Source organism: Hemitrygon akajei, chromosome 5 (assembly GCF_048418815.1).
Source record: "Hemitrygon akajei chromosome 5, sHemAka1.3, whole genome shotgun sequence".
Classification (NCBI taxonomy): Eukaryota; Metazoa; Chordata; class Chondrichthyes; order Myliobatiformes; family Dasyatidae; genus Hemitrygon; species Hemitrygon akajei.
In genome coordinates, this window is record NC_133128.1 from 188188154 (window position 1) to 188213592 (window position 25439).

The 25439-nt window shown below is 39.4% G+C and overlaps 2 protein-coding genes and 1 non-coding gene across 4 annotated transcripts in view; 1 reads left to right on the plus strand and 2 right to left on the minus strand.

Moving 5' to 3' along the window:
• LOC140728574 (coiled-coil domain-containing protein 89) overlaps positions 1–6326 on the plus strand; it is a 29515-nt gene extending 23189 nt beyond the window's left edge. For both annotated transcript variants that reach the window (XM_073047516.1, XM_073047515.1), the window contains exons 3-7: positions 1483–1613; positions 2369–2505; positions 4653–4729; positions 5211–5310; positions 6168–6326. In XM_073047516.1, coding sequence (XP_072903617.1) covers positions 1483–1613; positions 2369–2505; positions 4653–4729; positions 5211–5310; positions 6168–6254 — 532 coding nt within the window. In that variant the 3' untranslated portion in view covers positions 6255–6326. The remainder of the gene's footprint in view (positions 1–1482; positions 1614–2368; positions 2506–4652; positions 4730–5210; positions 5311–6167) is intronic.
• Positions 6327–13487: 7161 nt separating this feature from the next.
• Positions 13488–25235, minus strand: atp5f1b (ATP synthase F1 subunit beta). Its single transcript, XM_073047517.1, has 10 exons — positions 25079–25235; positions 22010–22192; positions 21659–21833; positions 19892–20013; positions 18459–18643; positions 17550–17708; positions 17333–17455; positions 16939–17151; positions 13854–14055; positions 13488–13757 (listed from the first exon to the last, which is right to left on the minus strand). The coding sequence occupies exons 1-10, from the start codon at positions 25182–25184 to the stop codon at positions 13660–13662; spliced, it is 1566 nt and encodes a 521-aa protein (XP_072903618.1). The 5' UTR covers positions 25185–25235; the 3' UTR covers positions 13488–13659.
• LOC140728650 (small nucleolar RNA SNORD59) lies at positions 17223–17293 on the minus strand. The gene has a single exon (XR_012099137.1). It is a non-coding gene; the product is annotated as a small nucleolar RNA SNORD59 (small nucleolar RNA).
• Positions 25236–25439: the final 204 nt, after the last annotated feature.

The following is a 25439-nucleotide window of genomic DNA, read 5'->3' on the forward strand; positions in this document are numbered from 1 at the left end:
GACTTGATAAGTAGGGGCAAAAAACGTTATGGGGCAAAGGCAGGAATATTGGGTTGAGAGGGAAAATATATCAGCCATGATCGAATGGCAGAGCAAACTCAATTGCCTGATTGGCCTAATTCTGCTGCTATGTCTGATGATCTTTATAATAAATATAAAAGATTATGTTCACAAATTAGTAACAACATAAGAAAGTGGAACAGGCATACAGACAAAGTGTCCTGACAAAGGGTCTCGGCCCAAAACATCGACTGTACTTCTTCCTGTAGATGCTGCCTGGCCTGCTGCGTTCCACCAGCATTTTTTGTGTTTTGCTTGAATTTCCAGCATCTGCAGATTTCCTCATGTGTACAGGCATACAGACACTGGTGGTAACACAAGAATGATTAATGTCTTTAGAAAAGAAATTAAACAGTTTCTTGTCAAAAGTTAGATTCTTTTTTTGTGTATATCAAGGACATACTGCAGATAGAATCTCAAGATTTACAATAAACAAAACATAATAGGAGGTAGGACACAACAATTTTACAAAACATCGGTTAGACCACAACTTGAAAAGTGTGTACAGATCTGGTCATCACATTGTGGGAAGATTTTAATGATACTGGAAAGAACGCAGATGATATATTAAAAATTAGATTTGCCAGAATGTTGTCTGGAATAAAACATTTCAGTTATGAGAAGAGATCGGATAGGCTAGCTTTGTTTTCCTTGAAGCAAAGTAGCTGAAGAAGGCCTAAGAGGGACAGATAGGATAGATAGTAATAACCCTCTCATGTCAGAAGTGTGTTAGACTTGAGGACAAAGTTTTAAGGTGAGGAGGAAGAGGTTTAGAATGGATAGGAGGATGAATTATTTTCACTCAGAGGGTGGTTGAAGTCGCCCTGAGAAGGTGCTAGAGAATTAGACTCTCAGAATATTTAAGGTGAGCACTTGAAATGCCAAGGCATGATGAACCATGGACCATATACTGGTAATGGGGTTGTTCTATTTTATTTATTTAGAAATACGGCGCAGACAGGCCCTTCCGGCCCAATGAGCCATGCCTCCCCCCAGCAACCCACTGCACAAGTCTAGCTTAATAACCTATTAACCAGTGACATCTCTGGGCTGTGGGAGGAAACTGGAGTACCTGGAGGAACCCCATACAAACTCCTTACAGATAGCACTGGAAATGATTTCTGAACTCCAATGACCTGAACTATAACTGTATTGTGCTAACCACTGTGACAGGTAATTGTTGGTCAGCATACACATGGTGGGCTGAAGGACCTGTTTTGTGCTATATAAGGAAATAAAGAGTCACATATCGGCAGGTCATTTCAAGGCCACAGATTTACTTCTATAAACCTATTAGCAAAGCAGATTGGTTTTTGATAACAAACCAGTTTCCTTCAAAAAGTGTAAATATCAGTTTTCCTTTTTAATTTTCTGAAAAATCAATACTATAATGGTAATATGTGTTTTTTTCCTATATTTCAGGCAAATGGCACTGAACTTGCAAAAAACAGAAAGTGAATTTTTAGATAAACAAGCGAAGGCAGAGAAGTCGTATCTAGATGAAGTGCAATTTCTGAAGACAAAGCTCAAAGAAGCAGAAGATAGATGTAATGGTATGTATTCAAATAAATAACATCTACTGTCACAATAAATTGCAACATATCAAAGACCAATAGGATAAAAGATTTGAACAGTATATCTGAAATTAAAAATATTGTAACTTAAATTCTTCTTGGGCTTCCAGCCAGGTACAAGTATAATTTTTTACCCAACATTTCAATGCAAAACCTTACCGTCTTTATTGGGGTTTTTGCCTGGACATGTCTAGTCCTGTGGTATTCATACCCCTGTCATCCGTTCCTCATGATTGGTTAGTCCTCATCCAGTCAGGTTTCCACTGTCCCGCCTTGTTTACAATTGAATTCCAGTTCTTACTTAGAGTGGACCTTCGTCTTTTTTAAAATCCTTTTCCTCTTGTTTTATTTCAATGGCTTCCTTCACCAGGCAGTCCAAAAAGCCTTTGAGTAGATGAGGACTAACCAATCGGTGGGATGGACAATGGAGGTATAAATATCACTGGACTAGACATGCCCAGGCATCATTCATGATGAAAATGGCAGCCTTTGTCATCGAAATATGGGTTAAAATTGATACCTGTACCGGAGCCCAAGAAGAGTTTATTTGTAATCTAAAATAATTTTATCGAGATCGACTTAGACAGAATTGAGTAATTAATTTAAATATATCTGGTAATATCAAAGCATACTAGTTTTCAGCAAAAACACTACATATAATAAGTTCAAAATGTGGCAAAATATATGAAGGCATTTGTTCTTTTCTAAATCAAGTGTCTTGACCTTTTGTTTAGTTGCAGAACTGAAACAAAAAGAAGCTGCAGAAATTAGAAGTCATGAAGAAACAGAATTCCAGAATAAAATGCTTGTATTAACACAAGAGAAAGAAGAACTTCTTAAAATTTCCATGGAGAGAGGGAAGAATATACAGGTCAAGTTGAGAACTATAAAAGATTCAGTTTAAGTAAAGAAAAAGTGACTATATTTTTCTGTTTCTGCCCCCCAGGTAGTTACTAATTTGCTTCCCCTTTGTTTTTTATATGAGATCAACCTCCCCACCATCCGCTCTATCCGGACACCTTGTAATTTTATATGCTTTTATCATATCCTTAGCCTTCTCTAAAGCAAACAGTCCCAGTCTCTCTGTCTAAACTACCCTTGTAATTGTAGTGATAGGTGAAGCCAGGTGGGTGGGAATGGTAAAGGACTAGCAAAAAAGGAATCTGATAAGAGAGGAGAGTAGGCTATAGGAAAAAGGGAAGGAGGAGACCCAGGGGGAGATGATAGGCAGGTGAGATGAGATAAGAGGCCAGATTGGGAAATAGCAGAAGAGGTAAGAGGGAGGGAATTTTTTTTTTTACCAGAAGGAAAAATTAATGTTCATGCCATCTTGTTGAAGGCTACCCAAACGGAATATGAAGTTTTGTTCCTCTACCCTGAGAGTGGCCTTACCATGGCACAGGAAGAGGCCATGGACCAACATATTGGAACGGGAATGGAAATAGGAATTAAAATGGTTGGCTACCAGGAAATTCTGCTTTTGGCCGATGGAGCAAAAGTGCCTGATATCTTCTTACTTAAATGCTGCTTGACCTGCTGAGTTTCTCTAGCACTTTGTGTGTATTGCTCAAGATTTCCATGAACAGATTCACTTGTGTTTATTCTTTATTCTATTCTGCCTCTCATTACTCCAACCCAAATGCATCAGCTCACATTACACTATCTTTGACATGTCTGCCCATTTTCGCACTCTGTACACACCCTGATATGATTTATTACTATCCAGTTCACAATGTTGTCATCACAGCTCAGCTGTCTGGACAGATAACTGAGGGTAATTACTGTAGTAAGAAAAATACAAACAACATATGGGAAATGTATAGAAGAGCAGTTACTGGAAATGCTGAATAGACCAGACAACATCCATGGGGGATAAAGAGGCATGTTACAAGTAAAGTATCTTATATCAAAACTGATCGCTTCTCAGATTCAGATTCAGTTTATTGTCATTTAGAAACCACAAATGCAATGCAGTTAAAAAATGAGACAATGTTCCTCCAGAATGATATCACAAAAGCATATGACAAAACAGACTACACTAGAAAATCCACATAACATTTGGCAATCCCCAATCCAGAGTCCAGAGAGGCTGCTGCTTATTAATATCGTGCTACCGTCTAGCGCGTTCCCTGGAAAGGAGCTCCAAATCCACCAGACAAACAAGACCAAAAACTAAAGCTACAAGACCTGCACAAAACCACATAGTTACAACATATAGTTACAACAGTGCAAACAATAGCATAATTGATAAAAATACAGACTATGGGCACAGTAAAAATAGTCCAAAGATGTTAAAGGACTATAAGTTCAAAAGAAATCACCACACAGTTTCCACAAGTCCCCAGGGTCCCGACAGACTCGCCATCCCACGCCGGCGGCAGAAGGGAATACCCCCGCTATGGACTTCCACGGCGCTGCCCAACTCAGCCTCGCAGACGCAGCACACAACGAAAGCGACCTAACTGCAGCGGACTCCGAGCCGACGACCATCCCCTCCGGCACAGCTTATCCAAGCACCATCCTCTGCCGAGCGTATTAAGATGGCCCTGCCAACGGCCATCGGCAACGTGACCCCGAGGACTGGGGGCCTGTTCTTCCCAGCAGAGTCCCGGACCTCACAGCAGCAGCAGCAGCAACGAAGAAGGTCTTCCTGGAGATTTCCCAATGTTCCTCCGTGCTCCCACGTCCGTTTTCAATCGATTATGATTGCGCATGGCACCCCACTTCACAAATAACAGATAATCAGCTCTGGAGTGGCCACTGCAAGCTGCATTGCGCCGCCATCTTGTACCGATCTTGTACTTGTACTTTTGACACATCGGATTTCTATTTCTGTTTCTGCACCACTCAAGCCACCTTTAGTCAAATAAGTAATTGCTAAGCCTCAGCATTTCAGATTTTCTTGGTCTTGAACATAACAGTACATGTCTGTTGAGGTGATACACTGTATATGGATACAAAAGGGAATTTGTCATTTGCAGATGTCTAATTTCTGTTTCTATTACTTTTAAAATATAGGACAAACAAAAAGAGATTCAACTACTTGAGGAGAAATTAAAATTAACAGAAAATACAAAGAAAAATGCAGAAGACAGGTAAAACAAATCAGAACAATGTACTAAATATGACCATATAATGATTAATACTAAAAATGTTTAACCTTCAGAATGCAATACTCACTTACTTAGTGCTGTGGTTCTGGACTAACCATGGCTTTTCCAAGCTTAATTGTTCCTAATATGTGATTCAAACCTGACACATCTGATCTAGTTGAGGTCAGAGAGCCTGGCTTTACTCCCAGTTATTGGCTTCAAGTGTTTCTAGTTCCTTCTAGTTAGTAAAATGAGTTAATTTTAAGGGCATAGCTATCAATGTCTATGCCTTTTAATGCAACTTCTTCATGATTCAAATTGCTGTTTGGATTTGAATTGTGCACCTTACCATGACCGCTTCTGTATAGCCTCATTGTAAATGACCTGCAGCTGACTTGTTCAGGTTGGGGTTTTAATTTATAGAGGAGTAGACTACTATTTTGTATTTTATACATTTCATTTAAATATTTGCTTTGTATTTCAGATTTCAACATGAAGCTGCAATGGTAAATGAAAGTGCAAGAGTCAAAAAGTTAAAGCAGCAGTATCATGAATACCAAAAGATGTATACTGACTTGGAAAGAGTAAGTGATGTTGGTTTTAATTGATGGTCAGCTTACTTTTGTCATTTGTGCTGTCATTATGCACTGTTCAACTTGCTTTTCCTGCTTGTATAAGTACCACCATGCCTTTTTAAAGCAGAAATTACGCTAGCTGCCAAATCAATAAAATATTAAATAAAATTATCTGCGCATTTCTTCAAGCATGGAATATTCCCTTTCCATTACTGAAATTGTACAAATGTTTCTAGAATATTCTTGAAATCTTTGGCACAAGACATTTTATCAGATACTGTATTTCAGTTGTACCTCAGACCTAAAATACATTGCTAAGTATTAACACTGTTATATGCAATTTTAAACATGGAAAGGTAAAGCTTCAACACACTGCGGAGAAATTAAAGCATTCTATTGAAGATGCTAAGTAAGCACATGCAAGTTAAAATGTTTACAGTTACCTGCAGATTTAAAAAATATTGCAGGAAAAACTTCAGATGTAGGATTCTGTGGTGAACTAGATATACCTGTCTAGGCTGCTCCTGTGGCTCCTCCCACAGACCCCTGCTGACTGCTCCTGTGGTGGCTCCTCCCCCAGACCCCTGTATAAAGGCGACTGTGGCCTGTTGCCCTGCCTCATTCCCCAGGATGTAGTGTTGTTCATTCTTCCAGTCAATAAAAGCCGATTCTTCATCTCACATCACTTCTACTTGTGTAAGCAACCTGGTGAGCACTTGAACAGATGTAAATGTTTGGAGTGAGATGAAAAATGTATATTTACTGGTAACTAAAATGGGTCTCCACCATAAACCTGTCACATGCTTCAAACCTTGCAAGTAGTCTGTTGAAAAATAATATGTTTTCTAACTTTTTCCCATTAATAGGAATTTGAAGCATTCAAAAAGCACAGCAATAACCTACTAACAAAAGAAAAGGAACTTAATGCCAAACTACGTCATCTAACTCAGTGATGCCAGATTTCAATATGCATATAATAAAAAAGCTGTTTATATCCAGATGCAAATAAAATTATTTTTTAGTGACCTGCTTTTGAAGTGGTTAATTATTTTAATTGAAAATGCTTAGGCAAATAACCAACTGTTCTGTGGGGGCATCACTCATTCTGATTGTTGAAAGTTGCTTCCATTGTGATTGGTTTGTTTAGAAACTGCAGCTGCTTTTCCCATCGGTTAGCTGCCTGGTGTCCAGTTTCAAATATCCTGGGTATTTAGCGAGCACGTATGGGAGGTTCTTTCTCTCTTCCTCTGTTTAAGGCAAGCGGTGCATAGGGCCATTGGGAAAGTATGCTCTGCACAAGCTTTTAGCTATGTTGACTATTCAGTTTTGTAGTTTCTGTAACTTGGGGAACTTAAATGTTTGGTCGAATTTTTACTGTTTGTAATTAAGCTATTAATATACCTATTCACAGTCTCACTGTGTCTCTTTCTGAGTCTTTCTGTCTCACTGGCCACAAACCTGATTCAATGTTACACCAAAGCAGGTGAAATCAAAAGCCAGTGTTGGAGTTGCAGCAAGTTAACACCGTGAATGGGTTCAAACAGGCAAATGATGGCAATCCTGGAAATTTATGGCTAAAATTGTTCAGTTGAATTGAATTGACTTAATTACTTATGTCCTTTATATACATGAGTAAAAATCTACCTTACATCTCCATCTAAATGTGCAATGTGCAATTTATAGTAATTTGTAATAAATAGTATGTACAACAGCACAGTCAATATAACAATTGTATCGGTATGAATGAATCAGTTTGATGGCCTGGTGGAAGAAGCTGTCTGTCCTAGAGCCTGTTGGTCCTGACTTTTTATGCAGCGGTGTTGTTTCCCAGATGGTAGCAGCTGGAACAGTATGTGGTTTGGGGTGACTCGGGTCCTGTTGTTGAAAATTTCAAAGCCATCCATTGGGAGCACAAGGGTCCTGCATAAGGTCAGGAAATTCTGTGGCAGAGAACAATAGAAGTATCACAGATGTAATCTCCATTTCTTCGTTTGCGGTACCTTAGAAAAGGATGACTAATTCCACCACTTTTTTTGAGTTCTGAGGGCAATAACCTGGACCATTGCTCTCCCATCAATATACCTATCCAAATTTCTCTCAAATGTTGAAATCGGCAGGACATCACTTGCACTGGAAGCTCATTCCACCTTCTCATCACCCTCAAGTTCCTGCTAATGTTTCACTTAAACATTTCACCTTTCACCCATAACTCATGACATCTAGTTGTAATCTCATAAAAGCTCCGTGAAAAAAGCCTGCTTTCCCTATGCATACCCCTCATAATTTTGTATACCTCTGTCAAATCTCTCCTCAATTTTCAACATTCTAGGGAATAAAGTCCTTACCTATTCAACCTTCCCCTATAACTCAGGTCTTCATGTCCAGGCAACTTCCTTGTAAATTTTCTCTGCACTCCTTAATCTTATTTTTATCTTTCCTATAGGTAGCTGACCAAAACTGGTAACACAATACTCCAAATTAGACCTCACCAACATCTATTACAATTTCAACATAACATCCCAACTCCTTTATTCAATACATTGATTTAAGAAGGCCAATGTGTCAAAAGCTTTCTTTACAACTGTATCTCCCGTGACAACACTTTCAAGGAATTATAGACCTGTATTCCAAGATCCCTCTGCTCTACTGTATTCCTCAGTGCTCTACCATTTACCATGCCTGACCTACGCTGGTTACTCCTCCCGAAGTACAACACCTCATAGCTTCCTGCATTAAATTCCATCTGCCATTTTTCAACCCGTTTTTCCAACTGGTCCAGGCCCTGCTGCAAGCTTTGATAATCTTCTTTGCTGTCCATTATAGCCCTAATCTTGGTGTCATCCACAAATTTGCTGATCCAATTTACATTATCATCCACATCGTTGAGATCGATGACAAACAACAATGGACCCAGTACTGACCCCTGGGGCACTCACTAGTCACAAGCCTCCAGTCAGAGAGACAGCCCGCTACAACCACTCTCTCTGAATTATTCCATGAAGCCAATGGCTAATCCCATTCACTACCTCATCTTGAATGCATGCAACTGAACCTTGCATGCGGGACCCTAACGAAAGCCTTGCTAAAGTCCATTTAGACTTTACTTTCACTGTTTTGTCTTCACCAACTTTCCTGATAACTTCCTCGAAAAACTCTTGAGTTTGGTTAGACCTACTTGCCACTCGACATGTTGACTATCCCTAATCAGACCCGGTCTATCCAAATACTTACATACCTGATCCCTTAGAATACCTTCCAAGAACTTTTCCAATACTGGTGTCAGGCTTGCAGGTCTATAATATTCTAGCTCTTAGAACAATATTAGCTATCTTCCAATCCTCCAGCACCTCAACCATAGCTAAGGATGTTTTAAGTATCTCTGCTAGGGGTCCTACAATTTCTGCACTAGCCTCCCACAGGGTCCAAGGGAAGACATTGTCAGCCCCTGGGGATTTATCCTCCCTAATTTGCCATAAAAACAACAAACATCCCCCTCTCTATAATCTGTATAGGGCCCATGACCTTGCTACATTGCCTCACAGCTATAGAATGTGTCCGTCTCCCAAGTAAATACTGATGCAAAAATTCATTTATGTTCTCACCCGTCTCTTTCAACTCCATGCATGGATTCGAGGAGCAATTTTATCCTTTGCTATCCTTTTACTCGTAGTCTATTTGTAGAAGCCCTGAGGATTCCCCTTCACCTTGTCTGCTAGAGCAACTTTGTCTTCTTTTAGCCCTCCTGATTTTAAGTGTTCTCTTACATTTCCTATACTCAAATACCTCATTTGTTCCTGTCTGCCTATACCTGCTGTGCACCTTTCTCTTAACCAAATTCTTTAAAACCAAGGTTCCCTAAACCTGTTATCCTTCCCTTTTATTCTGACAAGAACTTGCAAAATCTGTACTCTCAAAATTTTACTTTTGAAGGCCTACCACTTCCCAAGCACACCTTTGCTAGGAAATGACCTGTCCCAACACATACTTGCCAGATCCTCTGTGATAGCGGCAAAACTGGCCTTTCTCAATTGGGTATTGAGCAATGAGGAAGTGTTAGTTAGCAATCTTGTCGTGCGAGGCCCCTTGGGTGAGAGTGACCATAATATGGTGGAATTCTTCATTAAGATGGAGAGTGACATAGTTAATTCAGAAACAAAGTTTCTGAACTTAAAGAAGGGTAACTTTGAAGGTATGAGACGTGAATTAGCTAAGATAGACTGGCAAATGATACTTAAAGGGTTGATGGTGGATATGCAATGGCAAGCATTTAAAGATCGCATGGATGAACTACAACAATTGTTCATCCCAGTTTGGCAAAGAATAAACCAGGGAAGGTAGTGCACCCGTGGCTGACAAGGGAAATTAGGGATAGTATCAATTCCAAAGAAGAAACATACAAATTAGCCAGAAAAAGCGGCACAGCTGAGGACTGGGAGAAATTCAGAGTCCAGCAGAAGAGGACAAAGGGCTTAATTAGGAAAGGGAAAAAAGATTATGAGAGAAAGCTGGCAGTGAACATAAAAACTGACTGTAAAAGCTTTTATAGATATGTGAAAAGAAAAAGATTGATTAAGACAAATGTAGGACCCTTACAGCCAGAAACAGGTGAATTGATCATGGGGAACAAGGACATAGCAGACCAATTGAATAACTACTTTGGTTCTGTCTTCACTAAGGACATAAATAATCTTCCGGAAATAGTAGGGTACTGAGGGTCTAGTGAGATGGAGGAACTGAGGGAAATACATGTTAGTAGTAAAGTGTTGTTAGGTAAATTGAAAGGATTAAAGGCAGATAAATCCCCAGGGTCAGATAGTCTGCATCCCAGAGTGCTTAAGGAAGTAGCCCAAGAAATAGTGGATGCATTAGTGATAATTTTTCAAAACTCCTTAGATTCTGGATTCTCCTTAGTTCCTGAGGATTGGAGGGTGGCTAATGTAATCCCACTTTTTAAAAAAGGGAGAGAGAAACCAGGGAATTATAGATCAGTTAGCCTAACATCGGTGGTGGGGAAAATGCTAGTCTGTTATCAAAGATGTGATAACAGCACATTTGGAAAGAGGTGAAATCATCGGACAAAGTCAGCACGGATTTGTGAAAGGAAAATCATGTCTGACGAATCTTATAGAATTTTTTGAAGATGTAACTAGTAGAGTGGATAGGGGAGAACCAGTGGATGTGGTATATTTGGATTTTTCAAAAGGCTTTTGACAAGGTCTCACACAGGAGATTAGTGTGCAAACTTAAAGCACAGGGTATTGGGGGTATGGTATTGATGTGGATAGAGAATTGGTTGGCAGACAGAAGCAAAGAGTGGGAATAAACGGGACCTTTTCAGAATGGCAGGCAGTGACTAGTGGGGCACTGCAAGGCTCAGTGCTGGGACCCCAGATGTTTACTATATATTGATTTAGATGAGGTAATTAAATGCAGCATCTCCAAGTTTGCAGATGACACGAAGCTGGGCGGCGGTGTTAGCTGTGACGAGGATGCAGGGTGACTTGGATAGGTTCGGTGAGTGGGCAAATTCATGGAATATGCAATTTAATGTGAATAAATGTGAAGTTATCCACTTTGGTTGCAAGAACAAGAAAACAGATTATTATTTGAATGGTGGCCGATTAGGAAAAGAGGAGGTGCGAGACCTGGGTGCCATTGTACACCAGTCATTGAAAGTGGACATATAGGTACAGCAGGCGGTGAAAAAGGCAAATGGTATGTTGACATTCATAGCAAGAGGATTCCAGTACAGAAACAATTCTACTGCAGTTGGTCAAGGCCTTGGTGACACCACAGCTGGAGTTTTCTGTGCAGTTTTGGTTCCCTAATCTGAGGAAAGACATTCTTGCCATAGAGGGAGTACAAAGAAGGTTCACCAGATTGATTCCTGGGATGGCAGGACTTCCATATGAAGAAAGACTGGATCGACTAGGCTTATACTCGCTGGAATTTTGAAGATCGAGGGGGGATCTTATTGAAACGTATATAATTCTAAAGGAATTGGACAGGCTAGATGCAGGAAGATTGTTTCCGATGTTGGGGAAGTCCAAAACGAGGGGTCACAGTTTAAGGATAAAGGGGAAGCCTTTTAGGACCAAGATGAGGAAAAACTTCTTCACACAGAGAGTGGTGAATCTGTGGAATTCTCTGCCACAGGAAACAGTTGAAGCCAGTTCATTGGCTATATTTAAGAGGGAGTTAGATATGGCCCTTGTGGCTAAAGGGATCAGGGGTATGGAGAGAAAGCAGGTACAGGGTTCCGAGTTGGATGATCAGCCATGATCATACTGAATGGCGGTGCAGGCTCGAAAGGCCAAATAGCCTATTCCTGCACCTATTTTCTGTTTCTCCAACATAGAATCTCAACCCAAAGACCAGACCCACCCTTTTCCATAATTGCGCTGAAAATAGCATAATGCAACGTGCTCCCCTACACAAATTTCTATCACTTACAATGTCTCATTCCTAACAGGAGCTCTAGCATCATAACCCCTCTCATTAGGACTTCTAGGTACACATTTGGCAAACTCGTTCTCATTCAGCCCTTTTACAGAATGGGAGTCCCATTCGATGTGTAAAGTTAAAATGTCTGTGATTATCTCCACAAATTCACTCCTCTAAATCCCACACTGTTGGTGGTCTATATAATCCAATTAATGTGGTCATATCCATTATTCCACAGTTCTATCCATAAAGCCTTAGTCAATGAGCTCTTCAGTCTGTCCTGAGCTTTGCCATGATATTTTCCCTGACCAGTAATGACACTCTTCCTATTTAATCGCTCCTACACCAGATATAAGGCAAAGGAACACTGAAGTGCAACTAAGACTCACGAGGGACTACAATGTTATAATTTCACGTGCTGATCTATGCCCCAAGCTTTCCTACAATACTCATTGCATTTAAATATGTACAGGCCAGAACATTATCCTGCCATGTTCAACCTTTCAATTCCTGACTTTGTATATAAGCTTAACTTTCTTCACAACCACTCCCCCTGCAAACTAAAATTGTGTAATTGATGTTTGTTGAGAGGTGGCTCACTAGTTTTCAATGGTTTCACTGTGAAACTTTTTAAATCAGGTGACAAGTGTGGTGCAGCAGGGACAGGTTGTCTTATCTTGTGCTTCAGTAGAAGTGCTATTGATGGCTTGAAGTTCAGCTTCTAAGCACTTGAAAATGTAGTATACAGATGCTTGCAACTCAATTACTCAACTACTGAGCTTTGTATAACCTTGGTTCCAGAATGCACCCCCAACTATCTGACAACTTTACTGCTTGTTCATATTAGCTCCATTCCTACAGTAAGATTGTGGAGGTGAGATCCTATACATCTGCCTCATTCCATCAGTGTTTAACATCTCCCAGCCTACAGGATTGCTGGAACTTTTGAGCTGCCCCCAATGTGATGGGGAATTCACATTACACATTCTGGCTCCCGGCAGAAGCTATCCAAGCACCTCTCTCCTTCTAGTACATCAGAGTTTGGAATCAACACTTCTAAAAATGCAGACACTCAAAACTAGATGTGATTTGCTCAGAATCTTAATGGTCTCCAATTCTAATGAATCGAAAGACCAAACCAATGGTTTTATAATGAGATCTGGTCAAGTTGTGGAGTTCACCACCCCATCAATGGCTAAATACTCAATTGCCTCAGGCACAAACTACAAAGTCATCAAGGAACCAGATGTTTTAAGATAATTGGTTCAAACAGCTTGTGTTCCACCTAGTGCATATTAAGCACACATCACCAGCTAACAATTAACCTCGCAGGTTAAAAATTCTGATAATCTGGGTGGAATTTTATCTACCACCAATTAAACACAGATTAACATACTCCACCTTCCTGAAGATCCATCAAGAAATGTTTGCACTGTGCTGCTTCACTACATTCTGTTCCAGCAGTACAACTTTCAAATGCTGGTTAGAATTTTATCCACTTGGTGCATCCAATTTTAGTTACACCGTACTTGCAATGCTTTGAACTATTGAAGTGTCAAGCTCTGGGATTTTCTTAACTTTGAGATACTCATTTATCTCTGACAAATTTGGATTTTTCTTCAGAAGGATGGATTATTGTTGCCACTGATTATTGTGACCTGAGAATAAAAGCCATTTGAAACCTTGATTTTTTAACCTGTTAAATTTACTATGTCACCAACAGAACATCCTTAACTAAAGTGTTATAGGCAGATATTGATTTTATTTTGGTCATGTGATGTGATCATCTTTATGACATTCCTTCAGATCCAGACATTTTATTTGTAGAAACATTAAATAATATTCTGATCTTGTCATGAAGACAACACATCTGAAGACATTTCATACAAGTTACACAACATGATTGTTACAGTATTACGAATGCTCTTCTGCCAACTTCTGTGCCTTGGCGACTGCTTCTTCAATAGGTCCAACCATGTAGAAGGATTGCTCGGGCAAATGATCATATTCACCTGGAAATGAGTGAAATTAATAAATGCATGTATTTATCCATAGAAATTAGGGGAATCAAAATAAACTTCAATCTCAGGAAGCATTATTAAATTTACCTTTAAGAATCATCTGAAATCCCTTAATTGTCTCTTTGAGAGGTACAAGTTTTCCAAGATGACCTGTAAACACCTCAGCAACCTGGAAAGGCTGAGAGAGGAAACGCTGGATCTTACGAGCACGAGCTACAGTCAGTTTGTCTTCTTCTGACAGTTCATCCATTCCCAGGATGGCAATGATATCCTGCAGAGACTTGTAATCCTAAAGAAAAACAAATTCTGCTCTCAGTTTGCTATCAGAATAAGAAGAAAGCACCACTTTAAAAAGAACAAGTGGCATACAACCAACACCATTGGCTTTAGAAAATAAACATTCCTAACCAAATAGCAAAATTGTAAATGCTGGGAAAACTGATTTGAAAGAAGAAAATGGTGATAATAGTCAGAAGATTAGGCAGCATCTGTGGAAAAATTGTAAGAGTTTCAGACTGATGAAACTACTCACAATCTTTATTGTTGGGAAATTTTAATTAATATATTATTGCAGGTAGAAAGTAACAGCCTATCTAACCTCTCCAATCCAGGCAACATTATAGCAAATCTCCTTTGCACTCTCCCAGCTTAACATCCTTCTAACAGTGACAAATAAAACTTTTAATTAGATGTTTTGTGAAGTTGCGACAACTCATTCCATAAAACAAGCATACTCCACGCCCACTTCACCCTACCAACCTGTGTTGCTACTTCCAGGGAATTATGGCTAAGCCTGTTTATTAGCATTTTTTGTAACCCAAGCACTTATATCCTACCTCCATTTAAATTACACCTGCAAATTGCCACCTGATCCATTTCTTATTGGTTAATTGGCTTATTTTCATTTGTTGAGGTGGCTCACAAGTTTTCCATGGTTTCGTCATATGTACCAAAGTATAGTGAAAAACTTGTCTTGTAGACCATTGAACAGATAACTACATGACAACGTGGTAGCACAATGCATTACAGTACAGGCGACCTAGGCCCAATCCTCATGTTCTCCCAGTGACTGCGTGGGTTTTCCCTAGATACTCCCATTTCCTCCCAGAGCACAAAGATGTACCGGTTGGTAGGTTAGTGGTATCCTGTGATTAGGCATTCCTGGCCAGCGTGGCTCAAAGGGCTGCAGGGGCCTATTCTATGCTGTATCTCAAATAAAATTAGTGCATTGAGGTATTACAAGGTAAAGCATAACAGAATTGCAGTACTAAGTGCAGTGTGGGTAGACAGCAGAGATGCAATGAGGTAGACTGAAGTCAAGAGTTCACTTTATCACGCTAGGGAATCATTCAACAGTTTTAGAGACAGGTAGTACATGTGTCCAGGCTTTTTGTATGTTCTGCCTGACAGGAGGAGGAGGGGAGAGAAGAGAGTGAGTTCTGGGGTGCGGGGGTGGTATTTGATTATGTTGACTGCATTACTAAAGATAGAAGTGTAGACAGAGGCTGGTTCCCATGCGTTGCTCTGTCTACAGCTGCAATTTCCTGTGGTCACGGGCAGAGCAGATGCCCCACCAAGCAATGAAGCACCCAGAAAGTTGGCTACTTTAATGTAAATACTGCAAAAGCTGATGCTGTTTTCTGTGCTATGGGTATACAAAGCAGCTTCTTGTACAGTGCAAGCCACAATCTGTTCAGTGTCACAATGAAGCAGCTGTAGCTTTACTCAACTACTTCCACGAAGCCTGCAAACTAAATCATACCTCCTACAGTCACATCCCAAGTTGCTGATGTAAACAACCAAGGATCCCAATATCAATGGTCACACACTTCTGAATTAGAAAAGTAGCTTTCTACCACTATGCTCTGCTTCCTATTACTAAGTTTATTTTGAACCTAATTAGCCAGTTCACTTGGCTTCCATATGCCTTGAGCTTCTGGACCAGCCTACCAAACAAGACCACATTAAACCACCTGATGTCCATATAGTTAACATTTACAGGCCTTCTTCAACTTGTTTTGAGTTACCTCTGATCAGCCCGTCACACCAAATGTGCATCAATCCTATACCCTAAGACTGTCTCCAAAGATTTTCCCCACCAAGGTTAACTAGTCTGCATTCATCTTGCTTACTCCCATTGTTTGAATATTCAATCAAGGGATGTGGGTTTTTGCAAGCAGAGCCATCATTTAACTGTCCATCAATTAAGTTGGCAGTGAGCTGCCTTCTTAAACCACAGTGCATTTGTGGTAGTGATGGCTGCGGATGAAGTGCATTTCAAAGCAGGCTTTTGTGTCTTGTATGGTGTCAAGCCACATTCATTCAGGCACACAGACTATATTCTATTACACTCTTGACTTCAGCATTTTAGATGAACAGGATTGGGGTGTCAGGATGCAAGTCATTTGATGCAGGACTCCTAGCCTGATCAGCTCTGACAGCCATTTTGACGTATATGGCAATCCAGTTCCGTTTCTGGTTCTTAAGGAATAATATTAACTATTTTCAAGTCTTCTGCCACCTCATTCATGGCTAACAAAGATGTAAAAATGTGATGACAACAAAAAAATGCTGGGGGAACTCAGGTCAGGCAGCATCTACGGAAATGAATAGATAGTCGACATTTCAGGCTTAGACCCTTATTCAGGCAAATATTTGTGATAGATCACATCCAGCCTAGGGATTTACCAAAACTCCTAACATCCCCTGATATCCAACACATTAGTAGAGACTTGCTCCAGATTAACCATGTTTCCTTTTCTGAATTCACTACATCCCATGTCCTTCCAGAAGAAAATTATAAATATTAATTTAAAATGTTGCCCACATGGCCCCACAAATTACTCCTTTGCTTCCTAAGAGAAATGAATCTTACCCTGGCTCCCAATATAGGTCTTAAAATACTCATTTTTACTGCCAAGAACATTTTGTAGCCCCTTTCCCCTTGTTAATTTCTCAAATCGCTCCTGTACCATTGCTCAAGACAACTCCCTCAATCTAGATGCCTATACCTACCAGATTTCCTCATTTTCTCTTGCCCCAATCATCCAAATTAACAAAACCCATACTTCCCTTACCTTTACAAATTACTCATCTTAAAACTCCAAAAGATCAAAATTTTGCTACAAATTGGCCAATTATACCACTCAGTAAAATTAAAGAACATACAAACCTGCAATATTTTCTGTACACCACGAGCAACATCATAATGCTCTTGTCCAACAATATTGGGATCCATAATACGTGAAGTAGAATCCAGTGGATCTACAGCTGGATATATACCCAATTCAGCAATTGCACGTGAAAGCACAGTTGTGGCATCCAAGTGGGCAAATGTAGTAGCAGGTGCAGGGTCAGTCAAATCATCAGCTGGTACATAGATAGCCTGTAAAAACAAAATAGCTTGGTTGTATAAACGTTTGCATTTTAAAAATTCATTTTAATATTTACTAAATTACCTCAGATTAATTATAACTTGCTTCATTACATTCAGGAGAACGAAAGTCAATTTTCCATCATCACTGGGAATTAATAAAAAAGGAAATGCTGATTAATTTGCTGGTTACCTGTACTGATGTAATCGATCCTTTCTTTGTGGTGGTGATTCGCTCTTGCATGGTTCCCATGTCAGTGGCCAGAGTTGGCTGATAACCTACTGCAGAAGGAATACGGCCAAGCAGAGCAGATACCTGAAAGTCATAAAAGAACTCTGCACTATTTGCTCAAATACCATTTAAAGGTTTAAGGTAACCAAACTTGGTAATTGGCAACAAGCTTACTTACCTCTGAACCAGCCTGAGTGAACCTAAAAATGTTGTCAATGAACAGCAACACATCTTGCCCTTCCTGATCACGGAAGTATTCAGCAACAGTCAGTCCAGTCAGCGCCACTCTAGCACGGGCACCAGGTGGTTCATTCATCTGACCATATACAAGTGCTACCTAATGGAAAAATACATGCCAAGTTTTAAGTACAAATCAAAACAAGGAGATTTTACAGAAGGGGAGTTATTTTGAGGGATTTGATTTTGTCACATGTACACTGCTTATAGTGGTCATGGAGCAAAACAATGCCAGCAACTACATTTAACATTAGCCTCTACCTCATCTCATCCTAATTTAAACAGCCTTTTATTGCTTGTGCTATTTAATCCAAACATATTCCTTTCTTCTCAAATTCCACATGCTCTCTACAGGTAATCAATGCTTTATTTGGAGGTGGGGTGCACATCTCTAGAAAACCACCTTTATTACAATTCATCCATAACGTACACGTCATTTGTGCAAGTCAGAATTCAGAAATGTGTTTAGCTTCCACCATAAATTTCATGTGCGCAAATGTTTTATCCAAAATTTTTTAAGTAGTGATTGGTGAATTTCCTAGGATGAATTTCAGTTACTCTGACTTTAATGCAGGGGTCGCCTATACTCTGAAATAGTTTCTATAACTAGTTCCTATTTTAATAACTACATTATTAGTGACAAAAGCACGAGTTCAATCTCTTTCTGACTTCCACTATTGCAATTAAGATTTTTCTATGGCATTTATATTTTGGATATCCATTTGGCAGATGTATATCCACTTTGGATATCTATCCAGGAAGATGTTAAAAGTGCAGGGCAGTTAAGGTTCGACAACACGTGTTCTCATTTTTTCAGAAAACCAGATCTGTATAACTTTTAAACAATTACCTTGGATGTTGTGTCTTTCAGATTGATGACACCAGACTCAATCATTTCATGGTATAAATCATTCCCTTCACGGGTACGCTCTCCAACTCCAGCAAACACGGAGTAACCACCGTGGGCTTTAGCAACGTTGTTAATAAGTTCCATGATCAGTACAGTTTTACCGACACCGGCACCACCAAAGAGACCTAGGGAGAGACAGGTTGCAAGCTCAAGCCTACATTTTACTATCAATTTCTAGCAAAATAATTACTTGCCTTGATTATACTTCTCTTTTTAAATTATGAAGTTTTAAAATACAATTCAATAGAAATCAAGATCAGTTACTCAAATGTATGCAACTGGCTCAGAGTATTTTTGATTAGTATTCTGGGTGCACACATAGTTGCATTCATTGTGAACGTCAAACAAGTCCCAGAATATTACAAGTAATTTCAGACAGCTTTAAAGGCAGCAGTATTTCATTTAACCTATTAAAAGGCCTGAGTTAGGAGGGCTTGAGGAAGCTCTGACTTTATTCTTTGGAGCTTAGGTGAGGAAGCTTTCAAGTTTCAAGTCCTGGAATTCCAAGCAACCCTCTTGGTTTTACACATCTGGCCAACTATCTTGTGCTCTTAAGAAAAATTGATTCTTGCAAAGCATCTCAAGCTATTTGCTCTGTTAAATGTGCTATCACTGACTTTTAAAATTGTAATTCCTTTTATCATTTAAATCTTACTGTACTCACCTAAACCACTTTGGCATTCGCTCCAGAGGTATAAGATCACAAAAGGCATAAAACAGATTGAATGAATAGTCCTCCCCAAAACCCAACACCAACCTGGAATCAAAAACTCTAGGGTATAGGTGAGAACAATTTTTTTTTTTTAAAAAGGGACCCCAGAAGCAACTGCTGCACATAAAGCAGTACATAGAAGGAACGAATGCAAGAGGAAGTAGTTAAAGCAAATATAACATTTAAAAAGATATATGGACAGGTACAATGTTTAGGATAAGGACCAAACTGGACAAGCCAAACAAGTATTTTGATCGGGCCAGAGGGCCCAATTCAGAACTTCATTACTTTATGTCTGCACAAAGAGTGAATCTTCTCACCCTTGTATGAAATTTTTAAAAGTCAGTGATAAGATTATGCAACATATTTAACAGAGGAAAACAATTTAAGATGCTTTGCAGGAATCAATTTTTCCTCAGAGCATCAGATATTAGACCAGATGTCCAAAACCAAGATGTTTGCATGGATTTCCAGAGCTTTAAACTTGAAAGCTTGGTCAAGAATCACTGTCATTAAAATCAATGATGATCCAAAGGCTAAAATAGGGAAGAATGCAGCTTTCAAAGGACTCGTAGGATTGAAAACACCAACACATTTAAAGATCTAAGACACATTTAATTACAATGAAGCTATGTTAATTTTACATATTAAATATACTTACCAATTTTTCCACCCTTGGCATAGGGAGCCAACAGGTCTACAACTTTGATGCCAGTCACCAAGATCTCCTGCTCAACACTCATCTCCACAAACTCAGGAGCTTCAGCATGAATTGCAGCATGTCTGGGTGAATAAAGTTCATGAGATCCCATCCATTGAATCAAAAGCAGCAATATGAACAATTGATTCGATGAATCAAAAAACTCTAAAGTAATGGGAACTGTCCTAATATCTTGAGCTCTGAGGTGGGGGGGGGGGGGGGGGAATCAATTCCTGCAAAATACTTGGTCATTTGCAAATTTATCACGTGTTTCTTAGGCAAGTCATTTTTCCACCTTTACTTTACAATTCACTTTAGAATAGTCAGATATTGTGAGGATTAATGACTGGAGGGAATGACAATGTTGGAACTACCACAAATCTTTATACTTATACAGTTAACACTGAACAGACTGTGGCTTACACTTTACAAGAAGCCACTTTGTATACTCACAGCACAGAAAGCAGCATCTGCTTTTGCAGTATTTACATTAAAGTAGCCAAACAACAAATGAGCAACCAAAATAATTACACCACCACCATCTGAAGTTAGAACATTTTGGGGAAATCAAAGCAATGCTCCAGCTCAATTAATTAATAATTTTAAGTTACTTTTAACAGTTTTAAAATATACTTCATTGCAAGTTATCAAAATAAAGCATCAAACTGGGTACCCAGAAGTCATGTGCAGAGCATGAAACAATACTAATTCACACTTAAGCATTTTGTTCTTCCAAAATCAGAGAATTGCCATTAGCTAGAGCAACTTGCTTTGAAATAGGTTTTGAGTTTGGTAGATGTAGGTACAAATGATGCAAATTCTCAGCATCATTGGCTGAGACAACACAAAAGTATCTTTATAAACCAATCCAGTTAATTAGAAAATAATCTACATACCTGCCCTTAAAAAATGCCTACTACACCACAGCTTTGTTTAGAAGTTTATTTATTCAGATCAAACTCTATGAACAAAATCAGTTTTCAATTGGCTATCAGGTCCAAAAATCAAACAGTTCTCAAATCTGCCTTTTTGATATTTCAAAAATTATACTTGTTTTTGTTTTAACTTACATTAAATTATAACTATTTTCTATACTTGCTGGATTATCCAGTTCAGGTTCAGTTTCTGCATCCATCACAATTAAATTCAACCCCTTTTAATGAGATCAGCAATGCAGACATTACTTAAATGTTCTATTTCTCTATGATCAACTTTGAGCCAAAATGGGCAGGAAGAATGTAACTATTGAATGTAATGATTCAAATAGCTAGTGACTAGACAAGGCAAGTTGAAAGCAAATATTAGGTTAAAATTCAAAACTGGAATCCACTGTTTTCTCTAAGCTGCGCAGGTGGAAAAGGTTTACAAAACATCAAATATTTTCTGTTGTATTTCATTACACCCTTCAATTAATAAAACCAAGTGTGTTGATTTTTTCCAGTTTCATTCTGAATATTCATAGTAAGCACATTACAAAAAAAAGTGATGCGCAGTTTTCAGGTCACGTAAAAATTTCCTGCTCAGAGCAATGATTAGTCTGTGCAGATGTAAAAAAAGAGGGAACTTTGCTGCAATCAGCCAGTATGCTTTACTCCCAAATTATACCTGTAGAATACTATAGTTCTACATTAAAGTAAAATACATTTTAATGTGTAACAACCATAAAACGAGAAAGTACAAAAGCGGATAAATACACATTTTCATGCACAACAGGATAAATCTACTTACTGCTTTGTGGTGATTGGTCCTCTCTCATCAATTGGTGCACCAATGACATTCATAATTCTACCAAGAGTTTCTGGTCCAACTGGAATCCTGATAGGAGCACCAGTATCCAGAACTTGTTGCCCACGCACCAACCCTTCAGTACCATCCATAGCAATTGTTCGTACAGTGTTCTCACCTACAGAAATTAAGCTCATTAGTCACACACAGGAAACAATTTTATTTAAACTTGGACAATTCCTTACACTTCTCTCTCAGATAGCTGTTGGTCTTCAGACTTTTCAGAAGAACGAAAGTCACAATTATGTCTCATCATCGAGTTCTTTTTGAAAATTTAAATTAAACCAGGCTCACCAAGATGCTGGGCCACTTCCAGCACCAGCCGGCTCTCTCGGCCCATCACATCTAGAGCATTCAGGATTGGAGGAAGCCCTTCATCAAACTGGACATCCACAACAGCTCCAATTACTGCAACAATCCGTCCTTTAGGCAAGCCTTCTTTAGCAGATGGATTAGCTTGTGCAACATAATTTCGCCCTGCAGTAAGTGATGAAATATACACATTAACAATGCTCAGCCTCCTAGTAAGAATAAATCAAGTCTAATCTTGAACTGTATCACCTGTTGAGCTGCCTACACAGGAACAGAGCATTAGGTAGCCACAAGCCTGCTGTTTGTTCAATCACTGATTTTCTTTCTCAATGTGACAAACATGCTCTTTCCATACTCCTTGATGTCTAATATCTAGAAATTTGTACCCTTAAATAAATTTAATGTTTAAATTTAATCCGCCACATGCACCTGTTGTGTAAAATTTCAGACTTGCCACTTTCCTAATGAAAATATCTCTTCTTTGCAAAAGTATACCGACACCATGATTCTAGACTCCAGCCAAGAGAAATGAGATCACAATCTGTTCTTCACAACACTGATGAATACAGATCTGGTCAGTATTTTTAACAGTTCAATTCAATGGTAAATACATCCTTGCACAAAAAAGTGCTATCCTACTCCAGAAAGATGTACTTGCTCTTGCACTCAATTTCTTGCAACGAATCCCAACATACCATCAGCCTTTAATTTCTTGGTGCTGCAGGTTTGCCTTCTCTGGTGTACAATGTCACACCGATCCATTGATCCAATTTAATATCTTCATTTTCCTCATCAATTGTCTACACGACTATACTTGTCATGTTTCCTCACTATCTAAAACAGCTTTAAGCAATGTGGATCATTCTCACTTGCCCATCCAATTCTGTGGTGCTTATTATTAAATTCCACGATTCAAAGTGGCAATGGCCAAAGTACTGATCCCTACAGAGCTTTCTATCACCATCAGAAAATCCCATTCATTCCATTATTTATGTCAATGAAGTTTCAATCCATGCCAGTACATTACCCACCTCCCCATTCCCTTGTGCTTCAGCTAGTCTTTTGCTGGACTTCAAAGCCCTGATGGCGTAAATACACAACATCCACTCCTCAGTCATCTAATTACAATAATCCTCGAACTTTAGATTCCTCAATTTCCTTTTCAATGATGCATACTGACCTTGTAACACACTTTCTGCCCCGCTATTTTCTCTCCATCTCTCAGCCCTATTAGAATGAGCTTTAGAATGACTATAGCTGACTTAAAAACCCATTAACTGGGCAGTGTATTCATCTTAAAATTTTAACTAGGAACTCACCAATTTGAAACCCAACTTAATGTCCTTGTGAATAAAAGTAAAAGTCATTAAAGTTTCCAGTAAAAACTTGTAAATTGGTCAACTACTCATAGCTGAATATAGGGGAAGAGCTATAAGGGATATCAAACAGCAACAATGGTACAGGTGATTCTTATTCTTGTTATTCTACTTTAAAGTACCACTGCAACATATGGAAAAAAACTGGAAGCTGCCATATTGAAACTCCAATAACCTCTGGCATCCAATTGATCAGAAATAATACATCTGGCACAGTGGCCAGTCCTGAACTTGAACCTGGCGTGTAAGTGAGGTGCATGGTTGGACTAAGTGGTCTAGACGACTTGAATCTTTCTATTTCATCCCCAAATTCACTGGAAAACTAAATGCAAATGTTGCACAACAAAAGTGAACTATAGTTGGATATCAACATGAGGAACAATTTATAAACTGGAAGATGTCTGCAGTCCACTGGCACAAGTCTCAGGAATGACTGATGATCAGTAGCTTACTACATTTTAACAACTTATTCACCACTGCATTTAGTTAAATGGCCATTCTCTGCCCACTTTGATTTATACAAATTTGACACATTATTCAAAATGCAACTACAGTGGATTCCAGTTCATCAGGACAGCAGCGTTGTTTGAGCCAACTTAAACAACCCTAAAAAATAACTGATTTCCTTCATTCATTTGGTACACGATGCCACTTAATTAGGATGTGAGATTGTTGCCCAAACTGTTTCTAACTAGCAGCAGTCGAACTTGTGTGATACTCTGTGTCTGTACTGATTTTGTTCATTTAATCAATCAAATGAATACAGTATCATACACCAAATGAATTCCTTCATCAAAAACTTAGAACATATAATTTAGAGTACTGTAGTGGTATTAGTAGAATTCTACTTGCTCTGTATTTCATTTAAATACAATTTGTTACTCGGTTAGACAGTAGCTGTCATTTTTTTAAAAAATACTTAACATTTGCAGGGCCTTGTTATAACGAATCAGATTTAATTGGTCCTTATGTGTATTAATTTATTTAAGCTGAGCTTCCAGCCAGTTGTAAAATGGAAACTTCGCCACTTTGTCACAATATTATTTATCAGCTATGGCATAAGCATTACTTTGATCTTATCACTTCAGCGACATAGGAGAGTTCATAAGCTTAAATCAAGCGAACCAAGAGCGAAATTATTTCCGCGACGTGTTTTATTTGTATTAAAATGCAATGTGCCTGTCACAACTTAATTCGGAATCCAATTAAGATCACTGGTTACAAACACTGATCAACCTTCAAGGTGAAAGGCCCTAACCAGAGGTGAAGAGAGTCAACGGAGAAGCCACAGTCGCAATAGCACCAGCACAAAGAAGATGATTTGTACGAACAGAACACAAATCCGGCGGCTGAATGAAATTTAAACCCTTCCCCACAAACCCGGGAGAAGAGAGGAAGCGCCATCGCCGTCCACTAGGCCTCAGGCCTGCATTCGGAGGACAGGAAAAGGTCAAAGCAACCACGGCTCCCCACCATCCTTCCCGCCCTCATTACCGAACCCCAACTTGTCTGAAAAAGTCTGAGTTCTACACCGGTTTCAGCAGGAAGGATGTTTATGATGGTCTGAGGTGGTGTCCGCTTGCATCAAAAAGTCCAAGCCGCCCTCCCCCGATGTTTTATGTTACTAGACATCACCGGAAAATATCGGAACAAAACTCCAACCGTTAATACCTACGTGAATAGAGTGCACCAGGTGCGCCCGAAGCTGGCTGAACGGGCTTGATTGCAGGCCGCAGGGCCTGCAGCACACCCCTGCTGCACCGTCCCACGGCTCCCAACATGGCGAACGGTAGCCAAAGGACAAGGACGAGGCGCGGCGGCTGCCTCTTATATATATAGAATCCGTCAGTGAGAGTGCGCAAGCGCAAACAATGCCTACTGGGATTTGTGGTCCGAAACTTGCCTTTACATCGAAATCCTCACAGAGAACCACAGTGCCCAGAATTCTGCACGGCTACGGAGGCTCAGCGCCGGGATGAGTTTCAAGGAAGCGTTTCACAATGCGTAAATGGAGCAACTGGAGTCGGTCGGGCACT